The sequence below is a fragment of the Pocillopora damicornis genome, chromosome 14, assembly GCF_964200805.1.
Source record: "Pocillopora damicornis chromosome 14, jaPocDami1.2, whole genome shotgun sequence".
NCBI classification, from domain to species: Eukaryota; Metazoa; Cnidaria; class Anthozoa; order Scleractinia; family Pocilloporidae; genus Pocillopora; species Pocillopora damicornis.
Window position 1 is genome coordinate 19,441,662 of NC_142683.1, and position 14,215 is coordinate 19,455,876.

The following is a 14,215-nucleotide window of genomic DNA, read 5'->3' on the forward strand; positions in this document are numbered from 1 at the left end:
AGAGGAGTTTGGACCCAGCGGTTTAAAGTGTTGAAGTTAAAAAATTATTCAATAATTTGAGAGACCTTTCTTTATGTTTTCGGCTTGTAGTTGTTTAATAACAGGCGAAACACTTGTATCGCCAGCGAATCCGCTGCTTCACCATCATTGGGTAATAAGGATACTAGTTTACAACACGTGCCAGAAGAACTAAACGCTATCAAGGTACAGCTTGGCTCTCACCCTTTAACTTAACAGATCGCCGTGATAAAGTATAACTTTATCGAACTATAATTGTACCTCGCCAAATAACTTTGGCTCAGCATTTTCTCCATTTTTTTTTTCTTCAGTCAGTTTTAAACTCAGGTACCTTTTTTGACTGGCCATTACTAATTAAGACAGGCAAAGAGATGACATGTTTTATGCTCGAGGAAACTGTCTTCACTTAATTTGTTTTACATGAGTCTCTTACATCTAACTCTGGATATTTATAATTTTTACGATCTTCAGTATTTAACTAAATGGTTGGAGGATAATAATCTTGTTTGAAATGATTTCAATTGTGATTGCCTATTCAATAAATTATTTTTCTCTCAAAGGCACTGAGGGTGTGGTTATAATTTGCGTCTGAATCTTCTCAGAGAGGCTATGTTTTGTGAAACTACGCTTTAAAACACCCAGGATTAGTTTTTTTCTTTATGTCGTGGGAGACCCACGTGCAATATTTGTTCAAAAAAAATGTGGTACTAGGAATGAGACGGAGTCTCTGTGAAAGCGGTCCTGCCGATTCGCTCAAATTACAGATTTCGTTCATTTTCTTGTGTGTTGTAAGAAATTCATGCACTTATACCAAAACCACAATCTACTTGATCGTCTCTCTCCCCTCCACTCATTGCAATTGTACAAAGGAAAAAAACACACGTTTCGTAATTTTTGTGTTGAATTTTTAATTTATAGCTCAGGCATGTAGATTTGAGACGTGAAAAAGACTCTTCAGAAACTTCAGAGCGACGAAGGGCTAACGCGCGGAACTTCAGCTTTGCAACTCTTTACGGCAGCCAATTACCCTGTTACATTTTCTACGTTCAGAAAATTTTGGCGTTATCACGTAACAACATTGTATACCCAGCGATAAGAGCGAATAATTCTCATTTGGCAATTTTTTGACTGTCAAATCTCATTATGACAAGTCAAATCCTTGTTAATCCTTTCCGTTTTGCCATCGTTCTCCGGGATTAGCTGTTGTTATGTTATGTTGCGTTAACGCAGAAAAATTAAATAATAAGTTTGCACAATCACGGAAATGATGCGTAAAAAAGGAACTGTAACATTCGTTCAAAGTTACGGTATGTCTTTCTTTTCTCGCCGCCTTTTTCCCCTTAGCTGTTGACACAACTTTATCAACCTAACAATGTAATTTAGTACTGCCTCTTTCTGATTCTGTCGATTTTCCAAGACTAGTAGCATGGTAATGAAACGTCGTGATCAGTACAATTGACATCGTTAGCTTGTATGTTTTGTTTTCCCATTTCAGGTCTCCAAGGGATTCCTAGTTCAATGTTTTACAAATTATGCGCAAATACGCACGTGAATGCGACGAAATTTGAAAGAAACAGTTCTCTAGAGTATTATCACTGGACTCAAAATGGGTAAACAAAAATACAAGGTATAGAAGTCTGTAGATTAGCCTGACTGTCGAAAACGTGAAAAAGCTGTGGAGCAACTTCAGAATACCCCGCAACTTATTTACATTTCATTGAATAAGAATAGCGTCTATTGTGTTATGCCTCGATCTTCAAAGCCTCCCGACACATGTAAATGAGTTGCGGGGTATTCTGAAGTTTAGCTGTACCACGCTCCCTTATTAAATCACAATTTATTCACATTGATTTGACGATTTTACTACAACTCTTCGGTTAACTCCCACTCACAACTCTGGGCTTATTCGAAAGAAACACACACTCGGCGTTCCGTTGTAAGCACGTGAACTTCTGCTCCTAACTAATCAGTTCCACCCTAATTTTCCGAGGTTTTGGGGGCTTGGGTCTATAGATGACAAATGAATGAGCGTGCTTCTCCAATTCCATCTGTTTTTGTACTTTTCGCCTCGCTTTCAAGATGTAGTATTCAACCCGTGAGGCGTTTGTCAATATGATTCAAATACATCAGGTGATGCTATGCATCGTGTAAAGAGTTGTTTCAAAGAAGAAGAATTTAACGCAGCAAATTTCTCTTCTGCAAAAACGTAGGAGGGTTTGTGGCCTAGCCTTTGCGATACGTTTGTGGATTATAAATTTCCCCTCTAGGTGCTGATCTTGGTACATGACGCCAAGTATCTCAGTCGCTGAATTCCTGGAAAAATCCTGGTAAAATAGCCTGTTTCAAAGTATCTGGGAAGGCCACTGGGAAGGCAACTGGGAGAGCAAACAAAATTCATGCTTTAGTCAAAATTGTAAGATAAAGCGACATCAGAAACCTATGGTAAGTTACTAAAGGATTTTAATCGAACTGTTTGATGGTTTCCAAGAGTGTGTTGCGGTAACAAAATTGTTCTCGGGTTCTTTTCACCCTCTTGTTTGTTAGTTCGATTGTGGCATTTTTGTTTTGGTATGACGCTGTAGTCATTGTTGCGCAGAAATTGTGGACATATCATCAGCTGTGCATCCAAATTGTATCAGTCATCGTCACCGAAGAAAAGGGGTTAAATTTTGAGCCGACTATCAAACGCTGACTCGTTCTCATTTATCACAACAAATAAGCAGTGTAGGTGTTCCATAACTTTAATGTACCACAATAATATTTATATTATTCAAGCACGCTATTTCAATCTCCTTCTGCCTCGTGGTAGCTTTTGTAGTGCTCTTTTGTATCAACAAGCCACGAAAAAAGCTAGAAGTAGACTTAACACACGTCCGAAAAACTGAAAAGGCTTTGTTGAGTTATTCCTTAGCGATTTATGGTTAGTTTTTCTAAACTTCGAGACCATTACTCTAACCCTAACCTTAAGCAATTTACAAAACCTTGCGCATTGAGACAAGTTAATCGGTAGATTTTAGTACATATTTCATGGTTTTTCTCACAAAAACTTACGCTACCCTTGTATCAGCATTACCTAAATCCATTTCTGATAAAAGAGCGGCGAACAAGCGATAACCTTCTCTCTAAAATCGTTCTTTGAACGTCGGAACAACCTTTCGCCATATATGTTGCAATGTTTGCTCCCTGTCCCAGAGATCTGTGCGCAAACAAGTATCCGATTACTGACAATTTATCGTTAATATTTACTTGTTTCCAATCGTCTTGGACGGTAACTGGGAAGGCGAAAGTCATGCCTGGATTATAATTGTGAGACACATGCAGCGACATTACACACGTTTGGTATGTTACGAAACGACATAATAATTTGAATTGAATCATAAGTAATTATTGAAGAAGAAGAAGAAGAAGAAGAAGAAGAAGCCTTAAAACCGTTCAACGCATTGAATTTTTATCGAAACCTATGCTGTAATTTCTATGGTTTCCAAAAGCGTGTTGCGGGAACAAATTAGTAATTTCGAATTGTTTCCCCCGTTTAATTATGGTGTGAAAAATCATATTATTTCAGTTCCTGGAATGAGCTCTTTATTCCATCAATGAGCCGTTTTAAAGTCATTCGGCAGCGTTCTCTTGAGAATGCTATTGTCGTAACATCGAGTATGGACAGACACCTACAATTAATTTTCAGCCTTTGGTACTTTTAGGTGCTTGAAAATCAACCTGCTATCAATAGTAGCCCTGAGCACAGTTACATTAATATCAGTATAAAAGTTTCATAAAATTATTGTTATATAAAAGTTGCTTAAATTGATTTGTTAAAAGGTAGACAATATCGATGCTATGTAAAAGATGCTTAAAATTGATATTAACACATGTATAATATTAAAATTTTATACTAAAAATTAATTTTTATACTATATATCATCATCTAGAAAAACTATGGAAAACAATATAACTGTGGAAGTAAAAAGATCTTTTTGCATTTTACTTTCTGATCGCAAGTTAATGAAGCAGATCGTTCTTTCTTGTTACATTCCGGTGAATCTTATTATAAATGCCAGGAGAATGCTTAACAGTTTTTTGGAATGTTGGTCTTCATCTGCCTTTCTTGTTTTTTATTATGAATTGTGCAGTATAAAGCAATATACATCTATAATTGGAGGACTGATACTACCTTGTGCATTCAATATGCCAGGGTTGTGCTTAAATCCTACGGGCTAGAGGTATGCCGGAGGAGCACTAGTGACGAGTTTATAAGTCGGCTGATTATCAGAAATTGTTGGCAATTGTATTATGGCAAACTATTCCAGTAATACCAATAGCGAAGCAATGTGATTGAACCAGACATGAACATTATAATATGCTCTACATGTGAATAATACATTGTTGAGTTTAAATCAAGGAAATTTTGCTAAATATTATGTGGCTGTTTCCTTCATCCTTGTCAATCTTAAGTTTCTTGTTTAGCAGAGTTTTAGCTTAATACTGTAGCCACTAAGACCTGGGCTTGTAAAGGTAAACAAAACTTAAGAATAATATCGCCACTATACTGCCCCTTGTCATAGTGCTCCTGGTTAGAAAGATCCCAAGATGAAGTTTCTACTGTCTTGTACCTCTAGCATGGTAGGATCTCAGGAGGCTCAGAAAATACTACCATTAAATCTTTCTGGTTTCATTTCAGACTCTCTCTTAGGTTATAAACACCATTATGATCCTTTTCAAACTGGTTAGAGCTCGTTTATTAAGATGTCGAGTGTGTTTGGTGAGTGAATTATTCTTGAATTTTTTTCATTTTATTCAACTATGTTGATAATATGGGCATTTAGGATCGGAACCAGGGCTACCAGACTCTCTTTGTAAAAAGGTTTGCGAAAGATATGTAGAAGGTTGTAAACATTCACAGGCATCTAGAAAAGATACATGTGAAAGCCAGTGTTGATGGTTTATACTCAAGGATAGGAGAGACTCCGTAAGTAAGGAAGCAACTATAGTAATCCATCAAACTGAGAAGCCTTGGACACAAAGTCATTATCATGCAGACAACACTATCCTTTACTATTGAAAAAAACATTTTGGAGGAAATAACTGTATACTCTAATCTCGACTATCACAATCCATAACCTCAGGAAACTTACAATTGCTTAAAACTTCTTGAAGACCTTTCTATTTAGCCTTTGGTGGATTAATTTTGATATTTGCCATTTCCATTCTCCACTTAGCTTGCCTTTCCTGTGTTAGCTGTGTGGGTACTTTTGACTGTGCAGTGGTTGAAGATGAATCCTACTAGGAGACATCTTTCAGGTAAAGAATGTCCTTGGTTAAGACTGTAATCCTTCTGAAAGCAGGAGAACACTGCAGTTTTAATTATTTGTCAGAATGGGGAAATAAAAAAGGAAGTTCCATTTTTGGTGCCTCTCTTTTTTTAGTTTGTTGCTTCATATTGAGTTATGCAATAGGACAGGCAAACCCTCAGGCTACATCCACAAATTTTATGCATAGCCCTTTATTGATGTCAGGTCTGATGAAAACTTTACTTTAAACCTTTACACCCTAACATCATTGAGCATATTCTCCATGCTGTTCTCTGTACATTTCCAAAGATGCTGACAAGAAGAAGTTGTTTAACAATCAAGAGCTTCTTTAGTTGGTGATCATTCCATTTATTCTCATGACCTTAATGTGTGATTCAGGGCTGATGTTGTAAGGAGAAATTAGGTGTTAATCACTCTTACGCAAACAAAGGGTTAAAACTGAAGTGAATGAATGTGGAAACCATAAAAGCCTGTGTAAATAAATTTTCAATGGAGATCTTCAGAACTAACAGATTGATATTATGTTTGTGTTGCAGAAAACTTTCCCGGCCATGAAAACTTCTCTGGTATGGAAGAAAATGGAATCAAGTGCAAGCCTCACAGGTAGAAAGAGGCATAATTAATGCTTTACTTCAATGTTAAGGCTTAATTTTATATCCAGCCATCAAGCTGTGTGAACACATTAACCAGAGTCTGGTGACAGACCTCGTCATGTGACCCTCAGTGTCACATGAAAAGTTGCTACTGACTTGGAAATGTTACCCAAGGACAAGGTTAATTATGTTATAACTTCAACTTCAACTTGTTAAGTGAGTGTGTAAGGATTTGTTCCTCAGGAAAAGTGTTGTTTTCTTAGAAAGGTATGGTAATAAATTTGAAGACATTGGTTTACAGCACCTCACCTGAAAATTAATTCTTTTGTAGGCCAGACAAAAGTGGCCAGGAACAAATTCTTAAATTTTATGGACATCCAGGACAGTTGGAGGAGCCAAAGTGTGACGATACACATCACCCAGAGATCTGTTCATACCAGTTAACCAAGTTAATGGAACATCATGTGTCTTGTGATGTGAAAGTGTGTGGGTCTTCAGAGATTCAAATGGCTTCTGTGAATCCAGAAATGGGAAAAGCTGTAGATGATTGGGAAACATTACCAAAGGAAAAAGTTACTTATAAAGTAAAGGAGGCAGTGAAAACAAACTTGGAAAGAGGATTTCATTTCTTGTTCCTTAGATGTGGAGGTATTTTTCAAGCCTTGAGTTTTCCTCCTATCTTCCAGAAAAATGAAAATGATGAAGATAGAGGAGCTATTAATGTAAATATTATCATGTTGGACTCTATCTCAAGACCACACTTCTATCGAATTATGCCAAAAGCCACAGAAGCTTTGAAGAAGATTAGTGAAGATTCTGCAATCAAGGCCATGTTCCTGGACTTTGAACTTGTTCAAAGCATTGGCCAACAAACTTTTGAAAACTTAAGACCATTCTTTTGTGGTGTTCTGAAAGGTGCGTCAACAAAATTCTTTTCCTTTGTTGTAAACTCGTTCATAATTGTAGAGTGCTTCTAAATGTTTTCAGGCTTATCTTTGGCCACAAGCAAAAAGGACCCAGAAATGGGATCAAATGCATGGTGACCACAAGGTCATTGTTCAGTGAGTGGCAAAAGTAGTTGGCACCCCTCCCCTTAGTATGTGGTTGGCAACTCTCCATTTAAAATAATGAACAAAAATCCTGTATTTCCTGTCTTACAAGTTTCTTGAAAGTCTCCCCTCCCCCTCCAAACAGAGTTGCTTGATGGTTTCCATTTTTTAACATGAATACCAGCCCCAGGTAACATTGAAATGGCGGAGAAGGGGAGATACAGGAGATACATGTAAATAAGTTACAGAAAGAATTCAAAATGTGTTAGAGTGTGCTAAGACTTTAGCCACTCATTGTAGTTACAGTAAAATGAGACTAAAGCAGAATTTCAACATGGGTAACAAAAGACACTAGTTGTTGATCAATCATGAAGCTTGATTGACTAGGAAAGGCAGTTGTCTTGAAAGGGTTCTTTTTTTTTTTCCAGGACCAACTAAGAATCTCTGTCAGGGCCTTCCCCTTTACTCTCAGACTAATTGATCAACTGTTACTCCTGGGCACAAGTCATTTGATTTCAACAGTAATTGCAAATTAATCAGATTCAATTTTGGTAAATCAAAATTCTTGTTAAAGAAGGCACTTGAACAGAAACTTTTATTGATTAGTACTTCACATGTTCATTGTATTGTTTCTTGTCTGAAACCTGATTGAAGCTGGTCAGGGATTAATACAAATTGCTTTTATTTAACCTTTTCACTCCTAAGATCTTGTAAGTAATACTCCTCACTATCTGTGATACAGTTCTTGTGATGTTAGTTCAGAGAATTGGTATTGGATCAACTAACAATCCCTAAATTGACAGATATTTTTCTTCATTCTCATCACTTGATACTGTATTGATATTCTGAAGAGAAATTCTATCTTGGTCACTCATGGGAGTTAAAGGGTTAACACCTCTCATACCACTACTACTACTACTACTACTACTACTACTACCACTACTACCACTACTACCACTACTACCACTACTACCACTACTACCACTACTACCACTACTACCACTACTACCACTACTACCACTACTACCACTACTACCACTACTACCACTACTACCACTACTACCACTACTACCACTACTACCACTACTACCACTACTACCACTACTACCACTACTACCACTACTACCACTACTACCACTACTACCACTACTACCACTACTACCACTACTACCACTACTACCACTACTACCACTACTACCACTACTACCACTACTACCACTACTACCACTACTACCACTACTACCACTACTACCACTACTACCACTACTACCACTACTACCACTACTACCACTACTACCACTACTACCACTACTACCACTACTACCACTACTACCACTACTACCACTACTACCACTACTACCACTACTACCACTACTACCACTACTACCACTACTACCACTACTACCACTACTACCACTACTACCACTACTACCACTACTACTACTACCACTACTACTACTACTACTACTACTACTACTAAAAAATTGTATTGTAAACTTATCAGATGATAATGAAGTAAGTGTATCTGGAAAGAATACAAAGGCTCCTTTGGGTGTGGAAGTGCTATATGGAGCCTTCAAAAAGTGGGGCTACCAGACGTTCTTTCAAGAGGACCTTTGTTGGTACGATATATGGGGGAGTGTGTTAACGGATATTGAAAGGAGAGCAATGCCTAAAACAAATTCTGAATTCCGAACGAGGTGAGTTGTTGGTTAAATTATTGTTTTAGTCTCACCAGCCAAGTGGCTCAAGCTGCAGAAGATGGTTGCTGTGTCCTTATCATGAAGCATAACAGAGTATTGCCTCATTTTTTGGGTGGACCCCAGTCCATTATAGTTCAGCCCTAGCTGGTTTCCTTCACAGTTTTTTTTGTTACATATTTAAATTACATGAAGGAGAAAAACAATATGAGAGTAAAGTATTTTGCCCAAAATCACAAGATTGCCATACCCTGGAAAGGAGATTAGGGCTAACCCAGGGTTAAATTTCAATTTGAATATCTTTTTTTCCTTTGGTCAAAAGCCTTTTTGGGATAACTTCCTCTCTTCTTTTTAGAGCATTAAATCATAAATTTGTAGACAAAAACAATTGTACTGAATTTTCTTTTAAAGCTTTCAGATGTGAAATCAGATCACACACTAACCCTGGGTTATCTTAACTCGGCTTTGAACAACCCAGCCTTGCTGAACTTTCAATCTTGAGTCTAATGAGTAACAAACAAGAACTCCATTATAAGTATACTGGATGTGATAAATTCTGGCCTGCAAAATGATTACAAAAATGTAAAGGAGAACAAAGTCGGTGAAAAATTGTGTATTTACTCTAACTTCACACTTAATTTCGTTAATGTTGCATTGTAATTGATGTGAGATAATAGAGTGTGAACTATTTTAAATCAGGTGGAAAGAATTTCAGGAAAAGAGGGAACAAAAGATGGTGGACCTCCTGGGGATCACGCATTTTTCCTGCACTGTGTTGAACAGAATTGGAAGGACCAATCACTATGACAGTCCTCAGAAAATTTGTCTTAATGGACAGTTTTACAGTTGGTACTTCTTCGACTACATAAGAAAGGTGTATACTGCCTTAGAAAACAACAGAAAAGCCAAACCATTGGTGTCGTACATGCATTTCAACACGGGACATGAGATGACAGGGAAACGAATGATCAACATGGATGCCAGCATGGCAAAGTTTTTCATTGATATGGCCTTGTTCCCAAACACTTTGACTGTGATTTTTTCAGACCATGGCCACAAAATGACTCCATTCAGTTACACTGAAGAGGGAAGGAGAGAGTTATTTGATCCAGTGTTCTTCATGATTGTCCCTGATGGTGTTAAGGAAAAACTGGGACCCGAAAGGATGGGAGCCTTGGTAACAAACCAGAAGCGCATCTTTATGTTGTACGATGTTCACAAAGCACTCATGAGTTTGCACGATACTCAGAAAAAGGACTCTAAGGATTATTCAGTTTCAGGAATATTTTCAGAAATCCCGGCCAATCGCACCTGTGCAGACTTGTACATGCTTCCCTTAACAAGATGCAAATGTGAAGGTTTTGATGAAGCAATTCCTGTAAAGGATAATGCAGACGATACAAAGTGGTTGGCAGAATTTGCTGTGGGATATATTAATGATGCTATTCAAAAGCAATACATGGACGGTAAGATGTGTTGTGTAATTTTTCCTCTGTTTTCTCTGCATTTAATGGGTTGTGGAAGTAAAATGCTGCTGCTGAAACAAATTGTCACTCAAGCTACAATGCATTTTGATCAAATTGAAGGAATGAAGGGAGATGGGTGAGGTGTGATGAAGCAGGGTGGGGTGAGGAGAAGTAAGATGAAGGAATGGAGAGAGATTAGTGCTGTGGGTTCGGTTGTGTTAGGTTAGTTGTGTTGGGGTGGGGTTTGGTGTCGTTAGACTGGTAGGGTGGGTACGATTAGTTAAGATGAGGGTGGGGAGGCAAGGTTGAGGTTGGTTAGTAAGATGTGATAGGGTTAGACTGGCAGAAGTTTGGTCAAATACAGTGAGGTTAGGTTGGGTGAGGAAAGATTGGATGAGCTAAGATAAGTGGAAGATCAATGTAGTAACCGGACGAGAGCCGTGGCTAGATTGAATGAGATGAAGTTATTTGAGTAAAAAGTAGGTGAGGTGAGAGCGGTTGAAGTGAGCTGAGGGAAATTGTAGTGAGTTGAAATGCCTGATTCAAGAAAAAAATGCAATTTGCTTTGATTTTCATTTATTTTTCACTCTCGTCAGGAAGTGGTGACTCAAAGTATGGCTATGGAAACTGCCAGCGCTTAGTTGGAAAGTCATTTGAAAAGGTCGTCAAACGATTCCGTGGAGAATACATCTTGACCACGATGGACATTCACGTGTTCCCTCCAGCCGGATTCACAGAGGATGAAGTTTATCGAGTCTCTGTCAAACAGTATGCCAAACCAAAGCAAGGAGTATCTTTCCTTAGTTCTATCCGGCAAACGATGTACAACAAGTTTGCCTCATGTGCAGATAAGTCCGTGGATATCAAGCTCTGTGCATGCGCCATAGAGCAAAACGCTGATGACACTAAGAAAGAATTGTTGTTTGACAATGGAGTTCCACGCAAAATGTTTGGTTCGGACACAATTGTGAAAGACTTGGATTCAAACTGTCTGTTATTCTTGCGACGGAATTTTGGGACGTTTTCATTTGGGTTAGAAGTTGCAAATGTTTGCACAAGTCGAACTTATAAATTTGAACTAACAGGCTCTATGGATCAAAGGATATTCTCTAGGACGTTGCCTATCAAGCGAGAGTTACTCCCAAGGTCATTTTATTTTTTGACCTCGGTGTACAAATACCTCTCAAAAGTAAACGAGCCGTTAGGATTGAAGGCAAGTGTGAAGGTTAAGAAGGATGGATCAAACACTTTCAACAACTTAGGGATCTTTAGTGTGTCATGACAGATACAATGGTGTTGTGTAGTTCGTGGTTTATTCGGAGTGATGTATTAATTTATTTTGGATTTGTAAAGAGAAGGCCTACTCTGGTACCTTAAGCAGCCTTAAGTCGCCTCAAGTTCTTACTCCTGATGAATACCCAAACGCTTAAAAAAATTTGTAAAAGAGTATCCAGAAAGTTGATAAGGCAGAAGAAGATGAGGTGTTGAGGGTTTTACAGTTATGAACGTCTCTTTGTGTTGACTGAATCTAAGGACGGATAATGAGAAACTGAGGAGGATTTGGGGATGAACAAGCTGTGAAGCAATGTATTTAATACATCTGAGTGAAAGAATAAAATTTAAATGTTGATATTCTCTTGCTTTCTCCCAAGTAGAAACCAAAGGCGAATTTCTGTGTTCAAAGGCGCACAATCCACTCGTAGATTGTACTTAATAAATGTGAAATCTTAGTGAAAGAGGACAATTGTAATGTTAATATTCTCTTGCCTTCTCCCAAGCAGAAACCACCAGAAAAGGCTTCCGACATTGCCTTTGGAGAATTCCTGCGTTCACAGGCGCACAATCCACTCGGTTGAATAGTTATTTGCAGAATTTGCCAACAGACAATGTGAAGCAATGCACTTAATAGATGTGTTATTAGAGTGAAATAGTACAAGTGTAATGTTAATATTCTCTCGCTTTGTCCCAAGCAGAAACAACCAGACAGGGCTCCCGAAATTGCCTTTGGCGAATTCCTGCGTTCAAACAGCATTTTCTTAGATTTGGTATGTGGATTCATCTTCATACTAGTCACTTTGTGTGTCTTGACAGAGAATAACTTATTTACCGTATGTAAACTCGCAGAAAGAAATAATTACAATCACCAAACAAGTACGGCTCTGCAGTTCTAGATGTTTTGAACTATATGGAACGGTAAGACATGACTGGTCTGTACTAGGACAGATTATTGTCAGCGTTTGAAAACTGAACTTTATTTGGAGCAAGGCTGATCGAAACAACTCCCAACTTGTTCCAACCGGGCTGCAAAAATGAAGCATGCTTAGATTTCGCTTTTAAAGAACCAAAACTTTATGTATGAGAAGACACACTGACTTTGAAATAGTTCTGTTGAATTAAGTGCCCTCAAGAGCCACTCTCGCTTTGAGCGGTCTTCTCAACTTCCGGCCCCGTCGGAAACAAGGTTAATTAAATTTTTTGCCCACGAAAAGGAGTTAGGACGCATGTTTCAAAAATAGTTTAGTTGTTCTCCAATTCTCTCTTTTTTTGCGTCGCCATAAGCCAAGAATGATTTTTGGCTGGACAACCCGTGTGGACAGCAATCGAAAGAGTATATTTCACAGATTTTGTCCAGCGCGCAGCGACTGCAATAATATGGCTCGCGGAATTCTATCTTGCTACAAGTTACAAGATGTATTCAGTTATTTCATTGACAAAATATGGAAACTTCACCTGAAATATTTTTCATACCAGCGTAATCAGAGAAGACCCTTCTCTTCGACCTTAATTTGCATATAAAAATTCACCAATTTGCACGATAGAATTCTCAAATTGAAAGCGTTAATCGGGCTAAAAAAGCATATCAGTGCATAGCTTATGCACCAATGAGGTTATCAATTGCCTCAAACCCGCAGGTATATCTCTAACTTCTATTCACCAACATCTAAAAAGCAACGCAAAACCACGAATTTGCTTAATTGCGCTCGTATCAAAGTCTTTCACCTAATTCTGAAAATTGACCAAGGTCACCTTTTGACCGATCAAACTTCGTTTGTTTATCTTCTACGCTGAGGATTTTAGGTTTTCGCAACAACTGAAATTCATGCACTTATACCAAAACCACAATCTACTTGATCGTCTCTCTCCCCTCCACTCATTGCAATTGTACAAAGGAAAAAAACACACGTTTCGTAATTTTTGTGTTGAATTTTTAATTTATAGCTCAGGTATGTAGATTTGAGACGTGAAAAAGACTCTTCAGAAACTTCAGAGCGACGAAGGGCTAACGCGCGGAACTTCAGCTTTGCAACTCTTTACGGCAGCCAATTACCCTGTTACATTTTCTACGTTCAGAAAATTTTGGCGTTATCACGTAACAACATTGTATACCCAGCGATAAGAGCGAATAATTCTCATTTGGCAATTTTTTGACGGTCAAATCTCATTATGACAAGTCAAATCCTTGTTAATCCTTTCCGTTTTGCCATCGTTCTCCGGGATTAGCTGTTGTTATGTTATGTTGCGTTAACGCAGAAAAATTAAATAATAAGTTTGCACAATCACGGAAATGATGCGTAAAAAAGGAACTGTAACATTCGTTCAAAGTTACGGTATGTCTTTCTTTTCTCGCCGCCTTTTTCCCCTTAGCTGTTGACACAACTTTATCAACCTAACAATGTAATTTAGTACTGCCTCTTTCTGATTCTGTCGATTTTCCAAGACTAGTAGCATGGTAATGGAAACGTCGTGATCAGTACAATTGACATCGTTAGCTTGTATGTTTTGTTTTCCCATTTCAGGTCTCCAAGGGATTCCTAGTTCAATGTTTTACAAATTATGCGCAAATACGCACGTGAATGCGACGAAATTTGAAAGAAACAGTTCTCTAGAGTATTATCACAGGACTCAAAATGGGTAAACAAAAATACAAGGTATAGAAGTCTGTAGATTAGCCTGACTGTCGAAAACGTGAAAAAGCTGTACCACGCTCCCTTATTAAATCACAATTTATTCACATTGATTTGACGATTTTACTACAACGCTTCGGTTAACTCCCACTCACAACTCTGGGCTTATTCGAAA

General features: G+C 38.1%; 1 protein-coding gene and 1 long non-coding RNA gene across 4 annotated transcripts; one reads left to right on the forward strand and one right to left on the reverse strand.

Moving 5' to 3' along the window:
- Nucleotides 1–1,317: 1,317 nt before the first annotated feature.
- On the reverse strand, nucleotides 1,318–3,208 carry LOC149034874 (uncharacterized). Its single transcript, XR_016183228.1, has 2 exons — nucleotides 3,092–3,208; nucleotides 1,318–2,393 (listed from the first exon to the last, which is right to left on the reverse strand). It is a non-coding gene; the product is annotated as an uncharacterized LOC149034874 (long non-coding RNA).
- On the forward strand, nucleotides 2,320–11,765 carry LOC149034875 (uncharacterized). 3 transcript variants are annotated; one of them, XM_089194826.1, is made up of 8 exons: nucleotides 2,320–2,460; nucleotides 4,697–4,777; nucleotides 5,235–5,316; nucleotides 5,864–5,930; nucleotides 6,252–6,835; nucleotides 8,474–8,669; nucleotides 9,369–10,135; nucleotides 10,732–11,765. In XM_089194826.1, the coding sequence occupies exons 2-8, from the start codon at nucleotides 4,724–4,726 to the stop codon at nucleotides 11,415–11,417; spliced, it is 2,436 nt and encodes an 811-aa protein (XP_089050952.1). In that variant the 5' UTR covers nucleotides 2,320–2,460; nucleotides 4,697–4,723; the 3' UTR covers nucleotides 11,418–11,765. The 3 variants fall into 3 exon arrangements, with proteins under 3 accessions (XP_089050952.1, XP_089050951.1, XP_089050953.1); XM_089194825.1 differs by lacking the exon at nucleotides 2,320–2,460 and adding an exon at nucleotides 3,245–3,357; XM_089194827.1 differs by lacking the exon at nucleotides 2,320–2,460 and adding an exon at nucleotides 4,201–4,238.
- Nucleotides 11,766–14,215: the final 2,450 nt, after the last annotated feature.